At 29.5% G+C, this 23,872-nt stretch overlaps 1 protein-coding gene across 5 annotated transcripts; it reads right to left on the bottom strand.

Moving 5' to 3' along the window:
- Nucleotides 1-184: 184 nt before the first annotated feature.
- LOC105789380 (lysine-specific demethylase JMJ13) lies at nt 185-7,157 on the bottom strand. 5 transcript variants are annotated; one of them, XM_052627751.1, is made up of 12 exons: nt 6,561-7,154; nt 4,675-5,059; nt 4,130-4,286; nt 3,828-4,047; nt 3,520-3,573; nt 3,338-3,417; nt 2,975-3,252; nt 2,501-2,896; nt 2,004-2,410; nt 1,729-1,872; nt 1,594-1,647; nt 185-1,042 (listed from the first exon to the last, which is right to left on the bottom strand). In XM_052627751.1, exons 1-12 carry the CDS (start codon nt 6,561-6,563, stop codon nt 686-688), a joined length of 2,535 nt encoding a protein of 844 aa, XP_052483711.1. In that variant the 5' UTR covers nt 6,564-7,154; the 3' UTR covers nt 185-685. The 5 variants fall into 5 exon arrangements, with proteins under 5 accessions (XP_052483711.1, XP_012472204.1, XP_012472205.1 ...); XM_012616752.2 differs by having other exon boundaries at nt 950-1,042; nt 1,758-1,872; nt 6,561-7,157; XM_012616753.2 differs by having other exon boundaries at nt 950-1,042; nt 1,758-1,869; nt 6,561-7,156.
- Between the last annotated feature and the right edge of the window lie 16,715 nt (nt 7,158-23,872).

The raw sequence follows: 23,872 nt of genomic DNA, 5'->3' as shown, positions 1-23,872 counted from the left end.
AAGCCACCACGTAATTGGGAAAGACAAGCTACCACAGACAGACTCGAGAAAAATGTGCCACTATCAACCCGAGAAAAACCAAGTCAACACCGACTGGAGAAAGACTTAAAATTTTAAAACAATAACCATCCAACTTTAAACTCAAAATCAATCCCAACGCATAGATAATAGAATAGAAAGGATCTAAAAAAGAACTGAAATAAATTTGATATCAATATGGACCCAATTACAACCCAATCAATCTCTCCCTAACCTAGTGGAAATCTAAAAATTACAACCCAATCAAAGGACTTTGTTTCTTAACCTAAACTACAAAGCACAGAACAAGTTATGTTGGCATATACATTCAATGAATATATATGTATAAAATAAGCAAATAATATACCAACAAAGTCACTAACCCAAATTTTCTACACTAAGGTTCTCCTACCAAAGACAGGAAAAACACCCCCCGGCCTGAGAACCGCACATCAATTCCACTGCACGTGCAATTTGCACAAAGAATATATAAATTTTGTCCTAACCTTTGGTTAATAATCTTCGCCTGCTGCTACTCCCTGATGAAGAAAATCAATCAATTTTCGGGTTTCGGTATTGTTAGAACTCCATTAGATTAGAGGGAATGAAGTTAGCGAAGTCGGAACTCCAATCAGTTTTTCTGCACATCTATTGTAAGTATAAACTTTCAATCCAGACTGCTTTCTGAACCTACATAAGTTGGCCCCCTTACTTTAATCCGTTTCGGACCATTCTCTAAGGGAGGAGGTTCCCTCGTGTACTTTCCCACCTCGTGCTTCAACTTGTCGTTTCTATGGTGCTCTCGTTGCCTAATCATTGCTTCCTCATTTCCCAATTTCTTGTACTTGATGGAAATGGGAAGGTTGCTTCTTCCATATCTGTCCTTCAAAGTGTTCTCTGGGGATTCTTTATAATTAGAAGCACGATTGGTGTTACGATTTGGTTCATCGTTTCTAGAGCAATCAGATGGCATTGATTGCCCACTTCTTTTTTCATGTTGGAGTTTCTTTAATCGCTTGAGCCCCTTTTGAAAAGAATGAAAAGGAAAAAGAAACAATTAGACGCGGAAATGTAATCAACAAACGTATCCTCTAACAAACCCACTTAAGGGCAAAAGCAAACGACTGATGAGATGCATATTGTAAACTAAACACTAAAAGTATTGTAAACACTTCCCAGAAAGGAAAATAATAGCCCCCAAAAACAATTATGAACAATAAATATTACCCTTCAAAATTCACATCGCATTTCTAAGTAAAATGTTCAAGCTTAAAGAAGAATCACACTAAGGTAGCGATTGAAAGCTTGGATTTCAAAATATGGGTTTACATTTCAATAATAGTGTAAGTCGTGTGCTAAAAGCATGTAAGTGCAATATTTTTAAGCTTATTTCTCAAATTCATGGATTTGTTGGATGCCAATCTAAATATCGAATGAAGTTCCTATACATATCATTTCTCTCAATTTCAATAGCTTCACTTTTTTATGATGAAATAAAAAAGGCAGTTTGAAAGTTAAGTTGGCCATTTTAAGATAAATTTAAGAAATTAACTTCAGAAAATGCTAAAATTATACCTGGTGTTCAGAGCTCTTTGATGCCATGGTGTGGTTGCCACTTCTTTTCTCAACCTTCAAAAAAGAACGCCGTTTAACCCTAAATATCTCTGAATCAGAACTATCACTGTCATGGTCGACTATAGACCTACTCACTGGTTCATGACCATTATGCTGATGGGTACCTGGACGATCTTCACGTGACAAACACAATACAGACGATTCATATGTGTTTTCTGGGACTTCTTCACAGAACCTTTTATCATTAGTGTTTCCGAGGTTAGCTAGCCCCTGAACCTGCTTTGAAATATATAAATACCAAACTTTCACTTAGAACAGGATCAGCAGCTGAAGTAGAGACGTAAACATAACAATACAAAATGTGGCGGCCTAACACTAAGATACTCAGCAGGTAGAGAGATGGATCTTACATTTTTTGCTGAGGATCCAACTTGCTCCACAAAAGAACAGAGAGTTGATGCGGCAAAAGAAGATAAAGCATCTGTCAGTTCAGGTCGAAAATTTCCAGTGTTATGGCTCAATGAATTATGTCCATATTCAACAGTTTGACCCGTAGCTGAAGTCATTGTAGCAATCTCAGGTTTCAAATCAACATTTATCTCACAGTATGGAAAGTATCCATCCTCTACATCATTCTGGAACTTATTTGATAGTGGATATGAATACATGTCATCACCATTTTCAGCTTGTCGCTCAACTGCTTTTGATATGGCATTGTCTTGCTCAAACTTCTTGGCAGCAGCTTCCATCTCTCCAACATCATCCCTCAAGAAAAGGCAATGATGACTCCCACAGGGGAAGTCAAGTGACTTAATATCTGCAAAAAAGCAGATGAAGTTCATCATAAAATGAAATTTCATACCAAAGAGAAATTAACTAAAATAGAGCAGGATCAGAGAAATGTTACCATGTCGCAGGCAAACATGATGAGAGTAACAGCTGCAGTTAACAAAAGCAATGTAACAGTCACGTTTGCATAAAGTGCAGACGACAGTTCTATGATAATTTAGAGATACACTGGTGCATGCCCTTGATTTCATAATGGACCAACGGGCCCGATGCAAGAAACGTATCAGCTTTACAAATGAAGCCTTAATGGAATGATGAGAGGCCAAATCTGCTGGCGAATAATCCAAATCTTCCAGTTCTAAACTTGAATTGAGAAGCATAGCTTCTTTGCACAAAAGTTCCTCGTGAGGAAGGAGAGGCACCCTGTTGAGATGTGCATAACGCAAGCATGCCACAGCACCCAAAGGAAACCAATCACCGATAGCAAAATTCACAGCCTCACCGCAGTTGAACCCTAAAAGATCACAATTAGAAACATATTCATCAAATTCTGTAAGAGCAGAGTAAGAACAGCTGCTTAAGAAGGCCTTACCATGACTGAACCCAGCATGATATGCTCTTGGAAAGGTAATTACAAACTCCCCAGGGTTCTGAACAGCCTTGTAGACAGGGACATCATGTTCCAACAAGATATTTGGAGGAAATAATGTTGTTTTACCCAAAAGCACATCAAAAGCTCCATCTTCACCATCCACGGATAGGACATCATTAGTGTACACATGTTCCTTGACAACCTTCTCAAATCTTAAAGCAGAGTGACCAGGTACACCATACCAAGTTTTTGAAGCACCACAATGATGATAATTAATGCTGCCACAAAAAAGGAAAAGGATTAATTACAGAATACTAAGAAAGTAAATAACTTAAAAGGAATTAAATGTTTGATAACATTTACCTATACAAATAATGATCCTCCACATGCCAAGCAAATATGCTAAATAGCATTCCTATGTAAAGCATGGGGTCGGTTACTCCCTGAAACAAATATCAGTTCAATACAACAGGACCATAGATGCGTGCAGATCAATAATATGTAAATATGGAGAGTTAAAATTGAGATTTGGATCATTTCAATACCGGAATTGCTGTTTCAAGAAGACGCAAAGTGGACTTTGGCAGCCGTGAGAGTTTCTGAAATCAACCGAAACAAAGTATATGAATTCCAACTGAACCATAATCAAGAACAGAGATAGAACCAATCATAAGAGTAGTAGTATCAAATTGCTTGCTCAGTTCACAACCTTGAAGTTATTAAAATTCAATTGGCGATCAAATAAACTAGATATTTTACTATTCTAAAATTTGATATCGTGGTAAAATTAAGCAAACAGACCACTAGAAAGAAAAATGAAATATATAGAGATGATAGTACTGAAGTCAAACACCTTCAAATTCCATTTGCTAGTTCCAAGCAGGTCACTGGGAGAAGAAGAAAAGGCACTACCCTCAACATCACAAGCATATTCAACACTTTCCATCTTCCCACAAGCAATTTCATGCCAAAATTCTTTTTCCATGTATGTTGCAGGAAGACAACCAGCACTATAATATCTACGAGAAAACACCTTGTTCGCCATTTTCTCGAAATCACGAAATGTATAATTTCTGAAAAGGCCATGCTCAAACTCAAAAACCAGAAAAATACACGACGCACAAAACAAAATTTGTATCAAGTAAGAGAGCTCACCTTCCGCTCATGAAAAAGGTGACCCTGTCATCAGTATCCCACTCAGCAAGACGAAGGGGCTGGACTCTTGTTGTGAACTTGAATCCTGCTTTCTCCTTCATCAATACAGCTCCAGCAGGAACGGTAGCACTTAAAGGGGAAATGATTTTGCATATTCCTGCAAATTACACAGCAAATATTAAAACTGCTTCAGCATTTATTTAATTAGAAGGGGGGAAAAAAACTAAAGAGGCATTTTTTACAAAATTTTCCCTCAAAATCCAAAGAAGCATATCCCTTCTTTTTGGTTTTTTTGGTGTGCCAAAGAAGTAACGATTTCTGTTACAGATCTTTAATCTTACTTTCATAAAAAAAAAAGGCATATAAAAACATAAAACGTAGATATGGACCATCATATGTCTCTATTTTCTATGTTTTTTCTAGATTGTATTTTCTAGTCATTCAACCAAGGCCGGGGAGCTGATTGGCGTTGGTGTTGGGACTTGGAGATGGAGATGGAAACTGATGAAATTATTAAAGACAGAATCTAAAAGCACAGGTCTTACCATATTTTGAAGCTTCAGGAGCTATCTTCTGGAAATAAACCAAAGGATCTTCAAACTCTTCCTTTGTAGGGCAGTATACAGGACATTCTGGGATTTTCTCAGTCCATTCTAGATCACTAGTGTAAAACTTATCAACCTTGCGCTTTGAAAAGACATCCTTCTCACATGAAGCAACATTTGACCTAGAAAACGATTCAGCATTCCCCTGCAACCTCACTCCACATGATGCGGGAGCTCTCAAAGCATCTCCCCCACTTCTAGACATCATATTTGTGACACCAGATGGCCCACAGACAGTTTCTGATTTTATTCGGTGAAGCCTTTTACGCTTCAATAACTCTAACTCATTTCTTACCTCTTTGGACAAACACACCCTTCCTTCCACCTACCAAAAGTAGATAAACAAATTTAAAGAAGCATATATCAGTACATAGAAAGAAAGACAGAAGCAAACTTGAGAAACATGTAATGACAACACAAAATCAGCCTCAACATTTACGAGGTTAAATAGTTTAACTTTCAAACAAATCAGCACCTAACTGCTATCTAACTGACCTCCATACTTGCATGCAGCTACAACAATCATAACACACTAAATGCACACAGGCAACACCATTAGTTTAAAAGTTTTTCAGCAAGTTATAGTTAAATATTAGTTCAACCTCTGCTGCAATTAACTACTATCACCTAGACTGTTAAACAAACAAAAAAAAAAAAACCTACTATCACCTAGACTGATAGAAAGTAGAAGTTTTTCAACATAGCTCTTTAACAGAATAAATTTTCAACAATCCCAGTATTTTGCTTGCATCAGCCTCTGCCAAAATAAATGGAAAATAAAAACCATATTCTAGTGTAACAGTCAAAGATCATTTCAGATCAGAGTACTAAATCAGGTAGCAAAATTTTGAAGCATTTACGCCCATGTTTCAATCACCATCACTAGACTAGACAATATCCATCCAGAAATAATTAAGAGAAGAACAAGGTTCATTCTGAAATGATACAGTCAAAAGGATAAATTGGGGAACATGCATAACCATTTGTAGCCAAGATTAAATGTGAAACCAAAAAGCCGACACCATCAGAACCGGGATAATTTCTAAAGCATACAGAAGACAGATGGTTGACTGAGTCTAAATCAACTCAATGACCCAATTAAGTTAAAATTACACCCAAAACTTTCCATTAAAAACGTGAGTCAAAGGTTTACGACAAGTTGAATTCATCGTACATAACATATATATGTCATAAATATAAAGTAAAAAAAGGAGCAACAACAGAAACCCATGTTAAATCTTCAGTCAAAAACCAGACAATTTCAACAATAATACACGGTATTACGAGAACAAATTTTTAATTAAAATGAAATACATTAAATAACTTTAACCTTATCCACAAAATGTAAAACGTAGTCAAAATAAACTCTAGCTCAAGAATGAAATTCAACAAGCAGACACGTAATTTAATTTATTAATAGAAAATGAAGCATCCATCATCACAAACAAAACTATTTATTAATAGAAATAAAGGAAACTCTGTAAAATTTAAGTAGTAATTCTAAAATGAATGATTAAAAAAAGAAGGAAAACTGTTAAAGCAAAATCCGTCTGCTCCAAGAAAACGTGAAGCACTATGTTAAGTCCATAAAGTTCTCATTAACGAATATCTTTCTAGATTTAAAAAAATTTTCTAGTTTCCGAAAAGATGTAGAACAAATCTAGGAAACCAGAAAAATTATGGAAATTTTAATAAACCGTTTCGGAATTAAAAATGCTTTGGATCCGTACAACAACAGAGTAAATAAAAAATAAAACCGTATAAAATCCATTAAAAATCTCAAAAAATTCAAAATTAAAAAGAAATCAACAGAAGAATTGACGCACCATCTCATTCCTCAATGCTTCTTTGCACGCCACCGTTTTGTCACAATTCACCGAACGAAACAAACCGAAATAAAACGAAAGAAAAAGCGCGCAAAATCCGCAAATACCAAACCCTAAATCATGATCTTCACCATTTGCAAGCAACAAACGCCGACCACACGCGCCACATTCTCAAAACGCGCCGCGTACTCCACCGGAAAGAGTCGAACTTGGAGATCCGTATCCGAATCACTCAAAAGAAATGCTTAAAAACATTACAGGAAATTATCAATACCAGAGAGATTAGAACTTTCCGGCGAACCGGAAGATTTTCTTAACAAGAGAACAAGCACCTTCCCGGCGGAGGGAGGCAATTTTCCGACGAGAGAGAAACAAAAGAGAGAAGGAAATGAAGGAAAAGGGAAGGCTTGGAAAAGTGGAAAAGAACAAGGGGAGGATAATTTATACGTTTTATACCCAAATTTTAATGCTTTAGATGAGCTTTAATTAATATTACTAATTAATTCAATAAGTTTATTAAATTAAAGGGGAAAAAAAAGAAGGAAAATTATTAAAGAGGAGTTGTGAAGGAAAGTGGTGGTTGTTCGGTGGTTTAACATAAACACCTTGCCGGCCAAAAACGCTTTTTTATTTTTATTATTTTTCCTTCTAGTTGTAAGGAACCTTCCGTGCTTATCCCTTTTTACATCATTACCCTTTTAACAAAATCTTAATTATAAATAAAATAAAAATATATGACTTATAATTTTTTTAATTTCATAACCAAGATTATTATATTAATTAAATTATCATGCATTTCATTTATTTATTTATTATTTCTAAATATTAATTAAGAGTACACTATAATCATTTAATATTAAAAGAATCAAATAAGATCATATTGAAAACGAGCTATCATATACAGTCTAAAAATGTCATTTATTGTTTAATAAAATTAATATTTTTAAAGTTTTATAGTTCTATAAATAAAAAATTTATATGAAAATGAACTATGATCGAAACAAATAATTTTCAAGCCATGTTTTATACAATAAATGTTAACTCTATTGCAATTTAAACTTATTTGATTCATTTTAATTTATAGAAACTAAATTGATCTATTTAATAATAGAGGACTAATTTGATTTAAACTTATAATGTAGGACTTCCAACGTACTTTAACACTTTTTAATGCCACTTGTAAAATTAAAATATTCTATCAATATCAAATAAAATTCAAATTCGTTTTAAACTTAAAATATTATAATTAAATTTTAAAGTATCAATTTTATATTAATATCATTTCATCCATATCTCTTAGTATGGACAGTAAATGTCAGCTCAAATATGACAAAGCGTATATTTAAATTAAATAGATTTAGTTGTAAATATGTATACTTACTACATGAACAATTTAGATTTGACGTGTTAAAAGATAGTTATATGTCAATAATGTGTTTTTAATTTTATTTCCGTATTTTAAATGCATTTCAAATTAATACTTTGATGATTCAATTAGCAATTTAGAATGTTTTGAGTTTATGGACTAATTTAAAGATTAAGAGATAGTTTTGGAGCGATTTGTGGAATTAACCCTTGATATTTTATGTTCTGTAAAGGGGGGCTCTCTTGTCAATTCACGTGGACGGTGTCGTCGAAGACTTCCGGTCCCTGTTTGGGTCAGAGAAAAGAAAGAGTCCAGAAAGATCATCACGTTATCACGTGTATCTGTAAATGTGCTTATCAATTAAATCTGATCGTCCATTGAACTTAATCAGGGATTTCAACGGTCAAGAAGTAACGAAACCTGTGGATTCGGCAATTCCTGATTGACATTGTTGGTTCAGACAGCTGAGCTGTACTGTAACAGCTCCACCTACCTTGTAATTAGTTAAGCCACCCTCGGAAAAGACAACACAGTCCTTATGTGCTTCGCCATTTTATGCACAAAAGCAAGGTTATCTTAGACCGTCTGTAATTACAAAGTTAATTCAATTTGTAACAAGATCAAATTATTTCACAATACTAAATTTTATGTCTAATGTTTTTATTTGCATTTTTAATTTAATTTACAAAAATGGAAATATTAGTTTTATTTTATCAAAATTTATTCTTTATATTTTTCAAAAATTAAAAAAATTAGCCCAATTACTCGAAAATACATGTTGCTTATAATTTATTGAATTGTTTATATTACTAATTTTTACATAAATGGGTGAATTTTAATAATATTATCCAATTTGACTAATTTCTTAATTTTAGTGCGGTAAAGTACGATAGTCAAATTATGAAATTAAAAAAATCATTATTCTCGTTTTTTTATAAAGTATATGTATGAATTGAAACACAATAATATTAAACTCATTCTTGAAGATAAAGTTTCAACAGACTTTGAAATAGATCGCAATCTTCTAAGTAAGGGAATATATATCCTTGGACAAAGGAGGGGATTTGGCTCACGAAATGTAATGCAAGGGAACATTAAGCTGTGATGGGGTGTTTGGTTCACGAAATATAATATTACCCTGGTAATTGGGTTACTGGAATGTAAGATCACTTAGAATAGTATCGGGTATGTTTCATTAGCCTATTTGGTTTATTCATAGATTACCTAAAAATATATTTTACTAAATTGTGCATAGTATTTTATCTTACTAAATTTGGGTAGGTGTAACACCCTTACTTGGTCTAGAGGCTTGCTTAGGTAGGGAACGTTAAATTCGTCACTAGAGCGACTCATGGAGTTTCAATTGATTAGAACATCAAAGAAGATAAATATGGGTATCAATTCCTTATTCAAGACCATTGGATGTATTAATATGATTACCTAAAGTTCAAGGGTTGATTTGAACCTTCATCGAACATTTCCAAGCCAAACTATACTTACAGGAAAAGAGGTATCGATACCAAAGGGTTGAAGGGGTATCAATATCTTCACATGGGCACTGTTCACTTTTAGGTTTGGTGTTTTGCAGTATTGATAGCAAAAGGTTGACTAGTATCGATACTAGGGCCAAGGGTATCATTACTGAAAATTGAGGATGCTTAATTTGGCTATGATGTTTGCAAGTATCGATACTAAAAGATCGGATATAGATACTTGCTCTTGAGATATCAATACCCAATCCTAGAATTTGAATTCTAAAATAAAATTTAGCATCCTTATAAGCTTAAGACACAAGTTAGAGAAACTTATCACACAAGCAATCCGTATAAACATATTTCAATCATCACTTTCTCAACATTCAACCTAACAAACTCATCCAATGACTACATGATTTCAAAACATGTGCTTGAGAACATTGTGACTCTTGCATCTAATGCAACTTCTCGACCACTTCATAAAACCTCAAATCAACAACTTATGTGCAAAAAACATAAAAATCGAACACTGAACTTTCATTATAGTTAGTGGTTGACCACTTTGATAGCACGACACCAATTGTATTGACTTGAATCCTTCTTAGCTCCCTTTCAATGTTCAGTGATGGAAGCGTGATCCAAGTGTTGGATCTTTCTGGATTACCCTCTCATAGGGGCGAATGTAAGAGGGGCAGATAAGGGTGTTGACCCTAAAAACAAAAAAATAACAAAAAACAAAAATTAATCCTTTCACAGTGATGAAATTAAAATTTTATATATGGTAAAATTATATTTTGCCCCTCAAATGAAAAAATCTCTACCCAGTCCTTTAAAAATCAATAGAATTATAAATTAACATATGATAAAATTATACTTTAATTGTTATTTATAATTCAATTCCAAACCTTTAAAAGATTTTCTAAATTCACTCATGTGGACACAAGCCTACTATTAAAACCTTGTTTTATATTAGTCGGAACAACTTCTGAAATTCTTAAATTGATTCGCTAATTCGAAATCATAGTTTTTTTCTTCTTTAAATTAGAACCATGAAAAGTAAATTAACATAAAAAGAACAATGTACTAAAATAATATTAGAGTAGTTGTATTGTATTCACACCGTTAAGGAAAGTCAAAGCCTTTCTTATACATTTTTTTCTTTTTTTTATTTTACATTTTCAGTGGGAAAAAGCAGTTATATTAATTTGGTAGGAACTGACAAAACATGCCTTTTTTTTTTAATTATATAAAGTAACAGCCACAATAAAAGTAGTGTCTTTACGGAATCAAACCATAGTTAAGGCTCCTCCAACCACTCTGCTGCACCTGATTTTTTCTGATTAAATTATTTTTTGGTCTAAATTTCACAATTATTCTATTTGAATTTTTTTTTGTCAAAATTAGATTTTAAATTAGAGCCTTAATTTTTTTTATCCAAGTTAGCTTTTAATTTTTTTTGAAAACTCTAAAGTTCAGGCCATAATGTGAGAATAATTGTTAAGTTCAACCCTTAATATAAAAACAATTGTCAAGTTAGGTGATCAATTTGGTTAGAAAATTGTTCAAGCCCCAATATAAAAATAGTTGCATTGTTCAAGGCCTAATTAGGTTAAAAAAAAGGTTCAGGCCCTATTGTGTGAATAATTGTTAAGTTCAATCCCTAAGTAATGATTTAATCATTTTTTTTGTTAAAATATATCATAAATCTATGCACTCTTCGTAATTTTAGAACTTAGTCATTGTATTTTTATTTTTAGGAATTTAGTCTCTCTACTTTTCGGATTTCGAAATTATTGTCCGACTGTTAATACTGTTAAAATTGTTTTATTAATTTCAGGTTCATTACCACACCAATTTTTAGTGCATTGCTACTAAGTGATTTTTTAATTTCAAAATATCACATTGAAAAATTTAACAAAAGAATAGTGTTAACAATTGGATCTAGATTTTGAAATTTGTAAATTAAAAGACTAAATTCTCGGAGATAGAAGTAGAAAGACTAAAGTTCAAAATTACAAATAGCACAATAACTTATGACATGTTTTAACATTCTTTTTAATATTTGAAAATCATATTAAGTTTCAACTAAATTATGAATCGGATGAATCATGTGGTAAAATTCTTTAGGCTATAATTTTCATGGTTAAAATATGCTTTTATATTTTGTATTTTTTTGAATTTAGTTCTTTATTTTTATTTTGAAGAATTCAATTCCTCCAATTTTTAATTAAAAATGTAAGTTCAATTGTTAGCACAATAGAATTTTTATTATTAATGTCTTTTTCGGTTACATGAATGCCACGTGAGTGTTTTTATAATGAGTAAACTACAAAAAATAGATAGTCACTCAACTTTATTTTTCTTTTACCACTCAGCTATCACATGTTACATTTCAGTTACTAACGTTATCGGATTATGACATTTTGATAACTTATATGCTAATTGTCGATGCAACCTTAACAATAAAATATCTAATTATTTAACAAAAGTTTTAAAATTTTAAAATTTGAAAATACGAAAAATCTTTTAAAAAATAAAAATTATAAGTGGAGTTTTATACTTCACAAGTAGGGTTAAGGGATAACAATTGTCTTATAGGAGTATAGTAGAATATATATATATATATATATATATATATATAAAGACAGATGATGAGTTTTAAGACTACTTGTGGAATAAAATGTATACTATGAGTATATCAAATATCAATTCTATTTTTATAATATTAAAATATGATATCTATATAGTATTTATACAAAATAAACCGTATAAATTTTATAATATAGTTTTAGAATACAATATTTATACAATTTTAAAATATATATACCATATTTATAGGATGCAAATTTAGTATTGATTATTGTATTTATATTGTTTTAACTACGGATAATTATTTGATATACAAACTGTAGAGTGTTTTAACTTCACAAGCAGGGTTAAGAAGAGGTTGACGAATGTCCTTAATTGATATTTTAAATAATTAAAAACATATAAATGAGACACGTGATAGTCGCGTAACCCGCTTATGGAATTAATAAACTTTACCGCCTATGTATCAAATAACTACCTATGTATCAAATAACTATCCTTTAAATATTTAAAAAAAAAAGTCAGTATTTGGTACGCTGGCAATGTACCTTTTTTATTCCAGAAGCAGTCTTAAAAAATTGTAGCATATCTATTTTTTAATATTTTATTATACTCTTATAAGACACTTGTCAATCTTTTGACCCTTCTTATGGAGTTTAAAAACTCCACTAATAGTGAACAAAATATTTTCTCTTAAAAAGAGCGTAGAACTAGTTTAGCATTACATTTTATTAAAATATTACCTAAATTGTGTATAAAAATTAATTTTTCAAAATTATTATAATTTATTTAAATAAAATAAAGAACTTTTATAAGCATAAAATTTATAAAGAACAAATAAAACTGATTATAATTAATTTAAAATAAAAATATTTAAAAATTGAAAAATTTAATTTAAAATAAAATGTTATTTAAAAGAAGACATTTTTATGAAATAATGTATTTAAATTTATTTCTCGTCTCTTTAATTAAAATTATAATAATATATTTTTAATATTTTAATTGATGCATATATCAATAAAAATTAGTATATATATTCCTAAATTTTCTTTTATAAGGTAAAAAATGGACATAATCCAAATCTTTTTCGTACAAATTTGTACGAACTGACATTTTGGTACTTTTGGAGGAGTAGCTAAGTTAAGATATTGGAAAATTTATTGAATCCCTTTCTTTTTTGCCAAAAAAGGGAAAAAAAAACCTTTGATGATTGCTTCATTCAGTGAATAAATTCATAATAAATCCATGGCTTTGGAAAATTCGTACACCCAATGTATTAGAAAGGAAAAAAGGTTGATATCCACAGCCTACTACCATCAAGGAAGGGACCCATGCCAGTGCATTAGTTAAAGTTGGATGAGACCATACTATTCGAGATTCAATTTCTATATTTATACTTTATTTAGGTAAACGTATTAGTAGTTACTTAATTATTAGTTTTTTTTAATAAAATTATTAATAATTGAGCGAGTAACTGAAAATATTTTTTTAATTTCTCTAATATACCCATTAGAACGAGTCTAGTGACTAATCTTTCGTGCTTTATAGGCCCATTAAGGCGGTAGATGTTGACCACTAATTTTAAAGTTGCTCCATACCCAGAATGAGAATTGGACCATCAACCAATAGTTAAGTTAGGAAAGACTTTTGCCATCTCACCTAACCTCGTGGTTCAAATTTTAATTTTTTTAACTTATTAAATTTAAATATTAAAAGGATGATTTAACTAATTTGAATTTGAAAAAGTCATACTTGAATTTAATATAAAATAACAAATAAATTAAAATTATTATTTGAAGTTTGAATCCAACAACAATTTTTATGTTGGGGTTAAATTTTTTTAGTTCAAATTAGTCTCTAAACTTGATAATTATTTCATATTGGGGCCTGACCTATGCAACTATTCCCACGTTAGGGATTGATTTTTTTGTCCAATTTAATTCTATTATTTGGCAATTATTCTCACATTGGACTTAAACTTTAGGGTTTTCGAGAAAATATAATAGACTAACTTGGACAAAAAGAAATTCAACTTTAATGTGAGAATAATTGTCAAGTTTAATAATTAAATTAGACAAAAAAATCCAGGTCCAACATAAAAATAATTACTAAAGTTAAAACTTAACTTAATAATAAAAATTAAACCCTAATACGAGAATAATTATCGAATTTAGTTCAAAAATCAATTTAACCTAAAAGAAACGAATTTCCTCTTACAATCTGTAGTCCTAGATTAAAAAATGTGCATATTCCAAAAGGGTCCAAAATTGGAATTGACTTCAACAGGAAATTAAGTCCAAGTGTAAGTGGTCAATAATAAAATTGGTGAGAAGTCTTATCATGTATGACTAAAATAAATGCAAATTTGTACCTTTTATACTATATTTTGTCATTTTAAAAGAAAATTTCTCACATCACTAGCAAGAAAACTTTATTTTAAATGGGAAAAAGTGGAAAGTAAAAATAAGATTTTTTAAAAATTTTACTTTACTTCTTATATAAAATACGGAATATAGATTTGAATTAAGGTAAAAGATTTGATATTTAAAAATCATTTAAATTATACATAAAATTTAATCCGTGTAATATAATACACAATTATGATCTTGGTATAAATTTACATATGAAATTTCGATTTGATTCAATTTTCGAAAACGCTAACATACATAACACATTTTATTTTTACATATCATATATACAAATAATTATATTTATACAATATAAAAATAGATTACGACTGAATTAAAATAAAATTATCATACTACAGTCAAAATTTCACGTATATATAATTACGTCAAAATAAATTTATACATATCATATTATAAATTAAATTAAAATTTAACCCAATATAAAACTTGTCTTGAAATGCAATCAAAGGGTCTTGCTTAGAAAGATTTACTCCAAAGCCAACTGTGGTTTTCTTGCTTATAAAGATTTGCTCAATTGCTCCCTCTCTCACAGTTCTTATTTATTTAAAGAAATCTTATTTAAAGAGGCAATGCCATTAAGCCCACAACAATAATGTATTAATTAATTCAACCATGCAACCATGTACATCACCTTTTTTTTTCTATCCACAACATTTTAAAAATATTATATCTGAAATTGAAAACCGAAGGTCCAATCAGTTTAACCAATTTTGTATAATTAAAATTATTACCGATAAAAATATTTTTAAAATTTGTTAAATTTTTAACTAATTAAACCGAGAGCTAGAAGTCCAGTTAATTTATCTTTCGATTCAGTTCTTATAGCATTGACTCTGCGCTTAATTATAATTATAATTAATATTAATCGACGTCATTTTTATTTTTTCATAATTTTATATTATATTTCGTATAATTATAACTTAAAAAGGGATATATAATAAAATAGGGACAAAATAATTGAAAGGAATCCAAATGAGAGATTAGGTATCTTAAGGATAAAATTCAACCCTCTTTGGAAGGATTAACTAATCTTATACTACAAAAAGGTGAGCCCCAATATCCCTCCACCAATGATTAAAAGCATTAAAAATTTGAAATGAGAAAAAAAAAGGGGGGGGGGGGGAGGGGGGCTTAGCTAACATCCAAATCATTATCAATGTTACATCATTAAATTTGAATTAGTGGTGTCTTAATCAGCTAAAGATTTGCGCGTCGACGGTCGCGTCCTTTGGGCACGGACAAGGTCGTCTTACAACAATGGTTGATGACAGTTGTGGAAATGGTATGTGCTAGGTGAAATAAAATAAAATAAAACTTAGGCAAGAAGGAAAAATATTTGATTTCAATTAGGAGAAGTAATTCATAGACTTGTAAATTAAAAGTTTTAGGTTGGAATCTTATAAACGAAGAAAATAATTTTGAGAAAATTTTGCTTTGTTTATAGATTAATTTAACTTAATTTTGGATTTAGTCGAAATTTAATATAGCTATTAGATATTGAATATTGTTGATGGGGTTAACTTATCCGGAAAAATATTGTTGAAGATTGTTGATTAGTTCCCAATAATTAAAGGTATTATCTCACATGCTTTGCTAAGAGCTAGCGTGCTGTGAGAGGATGCTCGGTGGCGGAGGGCCTAGTTCACAAAGCCAAGAGTGCCTCGGTTGGTAGACTTACAAGACTTGAGGGAGATGCGTCAATATATGGCGTGTAATAATTATGAAGCCCAGTTGCATATAGAGGGACTCAAACCAATAACTTGAGGCTTATAGGAGATAATACTAGAGCGGAGCAAAAAATTTGAGAAAGTCGGAAAAACTATTCGAACCGGTATTTTGGTTTGGTTCAGTTCAATTCGTTTTAGGGTTGATGTTATCACCCAAATCGCACAATTCGGTTCGGGTTTGATTCTTCCACATGGAGCCCGTTTTATCCAAATCAAACCGAATGAAAAAAATCCATATTTAAAGGAGTAGTTCTAATAGAATAAAAAATTTTAATATCTATATAGACTAATTCATTTAATTGTATTATTATTGTTGTTATTATTATTATTACTATTAAAAATTAGATATGATCATACAAAAAGTTAAAGTTATAAAAATATTCCATAAAAAGATTACGAAAGTAATCGATTGCATTAGAATAAGTGAATAATTATAATTATAAATTTAGAAAAATAATTTATTAAACTTTATAATATTTTATTTATAAAAAAACTACACACAAGTTGTTAATTAAAACTAATTATAAAATATTATAAAATTATTTTTACTATTTTAAATATAAAAAATTATATTTATATTAAAAAATAAAACTAATCATAAATTCAATAAAATTCAAAATTCGATGAAAAAGAAACTTCCAAACATCACCGATTCAATCGATTTTCAATTTATGGATATTTTTCTCGCCTTCATTTATGCTATAGGGACTTGATTTAAACTCTGTTTACATTTTTGTCACCATGCTAGAAAATAACTTCAATTTTCTCCATCAAATTTTCCAATAAGCTACTTCGTGGCAAATCTCAAATCAATTGGGAATTTAATTTCAACGAAAATCAGTCACCGACGGGGTGTTATAATCCAAATCTTTTAAAATTACAAAAATTGACCGATTTAAATAGGGTTAAATTTACCGGATAATGATTCAAATTTTAAATTGTTTAGATTACATCCTCAAAATATCAGTGTATAATCAATTAGCTTTTTTCATCAGTTTAGCCATCAATTTGATTGTTAAATGTTATATTGAATCTGATATGGAGCATGTTTAAGATATTGTATTAAATTTCAAGCACGGTATACTTATATATGTGTTTTTTTCTTTTCTTTTCTTTTATTCAAAATTTAAATAGTGCTTTATATGTACATTTTAGCGGATCAAATTCAATTTATTCTTATAGTAGATACACTAGTGTTTAAATTTTGATTCACACATCTTAAATACATTCCACATCTGATCCAAGTTAGCATTTAATGTCCAGGTTGGTAGTTGCAACGGTAGAAGAACCCAATTGATACAATACTAATACTTTATAGAACTCAATTGGAATGTTCTGAAGTTATAAGATCAATTTGAAATTTTGATAAATTTTTAAAGATATTTAGTGCAATCGACCTTTTTTTATAGAGTTTACAAGTACTAATATTGTGAAATAATTCGAGCAACTACAAGTAGAATTAAATCAATACAAAGCACAAACACATGAAAACCTAGAATATAACTGAATAAAACCCATACATGACAACAGTAAATAGGGAGACTTAAGACCCGTACGTGACAATTATACATGGTAGGACTTGAATCTTGATACTAAAAAACCTAGAACCTCAATATTTGTCAACAAGGCTAATGCCTCGTTGACATCATTATCTTATTTAATTATAAAAAGAAAGTGCGATAAAAACCGGTAAATGTACTTAAATAGGGACTTGATCAAATTATTCCCTATACTCTTAAATGGATCAATTTAGTGCTTGTATTGTTAAAAGGAATCAAATTAATAAAAGCAAGTGGAATAGATTTAACATTTATTGTTTACCAAAGTTAAATGAAATCTTTTAATAGTATAAAGACTAAATTGATTTATTTAACAATAAAGGGACTAGTTTGATTTAATCCTTATAATACAGGGACTTCCTAGATATAAAAATTTAGGCCATCAAAAGAAGAGGAAGTAGAGATTTGAAAGGAAACATTAGAGTTAGAACCAATTATAGTGTCTCTATGTAGTTTGTGAAAACATAATGAGGAATTATATGTTAGCTCATCTTTTGATGAATAAATTATAATTTGGTCAAATGCATATGATTTCAAGGCAAAGTGAAAGATGCTACAAGCTGAGTACCATTTTTTTTTTCACATTAAATAAAGAGTTATGAAAGATGCAAGAATCCTTATCCATTATATTTCAAATAAGTCCCAAAATATATTATATTATATTATATGAAATTCATCATTAATGGGGGAATTGACAGATTCTTCCATGTGCCTACATTGATAACAATGTTTAAAATGGGAAAAACTTGGGATCCTCTTGCATCAAGTTTAGAATAATTACACCATGACCTTAAACAAAAGAAAGTGGACATATAATGTAGTGACACCATGTGCTTTTGTTGTATAAAACAAATTCTAATGGTTAAATTATCGTTTTGGTCCTTTTATTATGTTTATACTTTAGTCTGATTCATCGTTTATTTTATAATTTTATTAGGTAGTCCAAACCGTACTGGATAGGGTTAACTATTTGAGTTAAAATATTGATGTGTCATATAAAAATAAAAGTTTGCATGACGATCGAGTTGGAAGGATTTTTAAAAGAAATCCACATCAATATTTTAACAGAATAGCTACTGGTGTTATTTAGTTGGATTAATTAATGATATTATAAAATAGTTATCAATTATAACAAATTAAAGTACAATAATTAAATCATAAATTTGAATATAATAAAGGGACCAAAACCATAATTTGACATGTTATAACTTATTTACAATTGATAATGACAAAAGGAAAAAAGGGTCTGAGAAACCAAAATTGTACTAGGAAAAGCAATTTGGTAAACGATTTAATTATTGAAGTCTAATTTTAGGGTTTTCAAAAAGAATAAAAAAACCATGAAGAGAATGGGTTTCTTCTATTTTGTGCTTGACCAAGTCTATTTTAACTCAAATTATATAATTATTACACGTGGAAAAAGTAAAAAGAAAACATTGAATTTAACATGTCCGATTGATTCGTCTCATTTAATTCAACAAGTTATTAAAAATAGAAAAATTAAATTTGATTGTCGATTTAATTGGTTCATAAGTTTGACCCATTATTTTGAATCGATATCCCGATTGATTCTTAATCTGATCTCTTAAGGATGTGAATGATACCTTAGCTTAATAATAATAAAATGACTTGAAGAATTTTGAGATTTAACATCAATCTCGAGACAACTTCTACCTCTGCTATTACTAAAATGATTACATATTTTCATTATTGAACCGATTAATTTAACTGAATTCTAATATATACTAACATATTTATCATATATAATATATAGATTTTAAACTAAGATTCAAACATTTGACTTCTACGTAGGAGCGATAGTGGAGAGAGGGAGTTGATAGGAGCCTCGGTCTCTTTAAAATAAAATAAAAAAATCATTTTTGGTCGTTTAAAATTTTATAGTATATGAAAGAATTACTTTTTAATCCTAAAAATAATAAAATTTTGATTTAATCTTTTAAAAATATAAACTATTAAATTAATAAAATTATATTTTAATTCACGTCAAAATATATAATTTAATTTCTACGTCAAACTTCAATCCTACTATTATTCACGCTTTACTTTTTAAACTAAAAAAAACGATTGAGACAACTTAAGTGATTGATATTAAAATTGATTCAATTTTTTATTTTATTTTTTAAATGGAATGAAAGCAAGACTAAAAACGATGCCGCCATGCAATCATAGCCGACACGTCTTAACTAAATCCCACGTCGCGACCCTTAATTTGCTCAGTGTTTATGGAACAATGAAAAGGAGAAGCTTTTCTAGCTTTGAAAAGGTCAAAAGCTTAGCCCACCGTTTTGATTTCACACAATGCATCTACCAAATTCTAATACGAAACATCATAAATTTTACTCTCTATTTTATTATTTCAACTCAAACAATAGTAAAATTATTATAAAACTCCTTATATTAAAATTTAAATTATAGTAACAGGTCTTTTATATTAAAAATTCATCCATTTTTTACGGCTAAAAACTAGTGAAGTTGACTGAATTATCACACAGTTACATATGACGTGTCATGTGTATTTCATGTATACGTATAAAAATCAATTTACACGTTAATTTATAAATAAGATAAAATACAATCCGACTTTTAATATAAAAATTTTTACGACAAATGATTCAAAGCCTCTACTTTAACCAACATTGCCACTTTTGAATTTTAAATATATTTTTAATTAAAAAATAGACCCCTTAAATGTTATACTACATCTACTACTATTTTTGACCATATGACTTCTAACTTTCAAATTTTTTATTTTTATATCCTTTTCCCCCCCTCAATCTCAGCTCATGGGTCAATGTTTTCTCCTCCCTAATCAAAAGTTCAATTTGGGTAAGTGACTAAAATCAATGTAACACGCAAAAAAAGGAACAAAAATGTGTATGGCAAAGGAAAGTTCCACGTTGCTGTCCTCCCAATACCTAAAAGTAGAAAAAAGCAAAAGCCATGGTTTATTTTGGTTATAATCCTTTTACTATGTTAGAAATTCTAGATTTAATCTATTTATCTAAATTTAATGTAATTAGATCTTCTCTACTTTTATAATTTACGCATAATGATAAATTTGGTCCTCAAAATTTATAATTTTATCTATTTGGCCCTTAATTTTTTTAGCTAAATTTGACCCTTAACCATTAAAAAAAATCATTTTTCTTTTTTTAACGGAAATGTTGGCTAAAACATTAATTTTTAACATTGTTGTTGGTGTCACAACTCGCATAACAATCCATGTGCACATCATGTTAACATAATACCATTGTTTTATATGCTATGTAAACAAATAATGATCATGAAGTACACGTGGATTGCTATCCAGGTTGTCAAGTTTAATATTTTAGTTAGTACTTTTCATTAAAAAATTCATTTCGACTCATTTTCAAAAGGTTAATGGTTAAATTTGACTATTTTTAAAAAGTTGAGAGCCAAATTTAGCTAAAAAAATCAATTTGGCAAAAAATCAATCATTAAGGACCAATTTTAACATTATACCATAATTTTATTAGTAGATCCATATTGATACCACGATCTTCATAGACAAGTTTAAAAGTGTAGTGCAAGATAGACTCTCGAGGTTTTAAGTTCGTGAGATTAAGAGTTTGTCTCCCGTGCCGTATCACTTTAATGGTAGCAACTAATTATATAATCAAAGATTGAAAAAAAAAAAGAGAAAAAGAAACATCAATTTATCGTTAATCATGCCACGTATTATTTGCATTAAGAAACATGAGTTTATTTTTTAACCAATTTAACTCATTTCAAGATCAAAGCAGTGAAATTAATTTTAAGAGAAAAACAACTTATTCAATAATCAAATTAACAAATTTTAAGTCATTGACACAACTTCTTAGTTTCAGACATAGCTTGATCAAACGACTATAGTCTCATCATTTCTATCTTTTAAGCACAAACATTGATTTAAAAAGGGTCTCACGGCATTTTACTATAATAAGATTTCACTTTAGACGTTATCTAGCAGAACAACATTTTCAATTTCAATACAATAGAGGGACTAAATCCACAAGTATACCTTTTAATTTTTTAAAATTTATTTATAGTTTTCACATTTGGATGTGGGTGCCACCATGTTTTCACATCTGACAAAGTAAAGGGAGGGGCCTCTCACCAAATTCTATTTTGTTTATTTATCTATATTTTATGAGCTACCTGCTTTAGTGATAAGGCACAAAATGAGAGGCCAATTTTGGGTTTAGGGCACCATAGAATATGAAGATTCTCCATTTTTGTCACTTTGTCAGCTCTACCTTTTGGTTTTTATTTTAATTTTCCTGACAACTGTTTCTCAAGTATTCTTTTCTTATTGTACTTTTTAGCTAATTTCTTAGAATAATTAATTTAATTTCTTTATTTTATTTTATTTATTTATAAATATATTAAAATTGGATTATTAGAATCTTTTAAATTCCCCACCTCAGCAATGACAGCCTTTCCTTTCCCCAAAAACACCTTATCTATGGAATTTATGGACAAAACTTTAGGTGGAACCATGATGTCATGATTCACCCAAACATGAATAAATGTTAGGGAATACATGCCCATATACAAATTTCCTATATTGTTTCAAATAATTTTCAGGAAAATGAAAAGAAAAACCCCACTAGGATGTATTTTTCAACTTAATAGAAAGATACTAATCTATGCTGATAGTTTTTTTTAATAATTATTATTTTTATGATAAAATATATTATTAAACCAAAATTCCTCATGTGCTATCCTTTGATTGGTATAAAATTTTATATTATTAAACCAAAAATGGAAACTATTAAGGGATATAAATAATTTTTTAATTAATGACAATGACTTAATTAAGTACAACTTTAACCTATAAAACTTACGTATATTCTCGTTTAGAGTTAGGGTTTGCTGCAAATCTTAAAAGAGAAAAATAAGTTAATGGTGACATTTACAGTCACTAGAACAGTTAATGAACAAAGATTTAAGTAAATAATTTTATCAAAACTCTTATCTGATCACTTAAATCTGTTTTTAATGGTAGGACTTTTATTGTTTTTCATTTTGATAATTAATATTTCAAAAGAGTTTAAATATTTTTTAATAAAATGTTAATTAAAATATCAATTTTTAAAAGATGTTGACATGACAATCCGCATTGCAATCCACATGTATTTTATGCCAACATATAACTGTCACTTTTATATGTCATGTCAAAAATAATTTAAAATTTTAAAATATTCGAAATAAAAAGAATTAAAAACTCAAAAAAGTTCATAAAATTTTAAAAATTGAATGAAGTATTCGTGGATTGCCATGTAGGTTGTTGTGTTTAAAATTTAACATTTTAGTCAGTATTTTTCTAAAAAAACAAATTTACTATTTCTGAAATGTTAATAGTTAAATTCAATGCTTTTAAAGGATAAGGATCAAATTTAACTAAAAAAGAAGAAGAAATAAAGGTCAAATTGAAAAAAATAAAAACACTAAGGGCTAAATTTATTATTATGCATCTATAATACTCGGTAGATGAATATATTACACACCAAAATCTACTCCAACTTAGGTGATTCAAAACTTTCCTAACTAACATTGATATCAAATCAACTAAAATGGAGGATCTAATTGCTGTATTATTTGATGTTCTATCTTTCCTAATTTTCGTATCATTTGTTGGGTCCATTTTGCTGAAAGGACTAGACATAACTCAAATGATTTTTCAAACCCCCAACAAGAAAAATAATAACCCTATGGTCTAATGCCATGCATCTCTCAATTCCTTTGAAGGGTTTTTGATTGCATGAAACAGCAAAGATTTTGAGGAAAGTTGTCAATGTATAAACATACATCTCATTCTCAGCTTATTTATATCAACAAAATAAAAGAAATTAAAATTTTAAAAACTTTAAAATTAAGTTAATTGAAAATAATGGAATTTAAAAATTTCCTTTACCATTACCGATTGAGCAGCAGAAATGTGCTTGTCGTCGAAACAAATAAAAGAACTTGTCATTCATGAAAATTTAATTGAAATGAATAATCTATGAATTACAAATGCATTGGAAAATTTCGAACAAATCTTAAAAAATTGGGAGAATTGAGAGTTTAGAGAGAACAGAGAGAGTTGGATTTTAGTGAAAAAAAATGAAAAATGGATTGGTATTCATAGAAAATTAAGGTTA

Source organism: Gossypium raimondii, chromosome 2 (assembly GCF_025698545.1).
Source record: "Gossypium raimondii isolate GPD5lz chromosome 2, ASM2569854v1, whole genome shotgun sequence".
Taxonomy (NCBI): Eukaryota; Viridiplantae; Streptophyta; class Magnoliopsida; order Malvales; family Malvaceae; genus Gossypium; species Gossypium raimondii.
The sequence above is the reverse complement of the archived record's forward strand: the minus strand, read 5'-3'. Positions and strand labels throughout refer to the sequence as shown.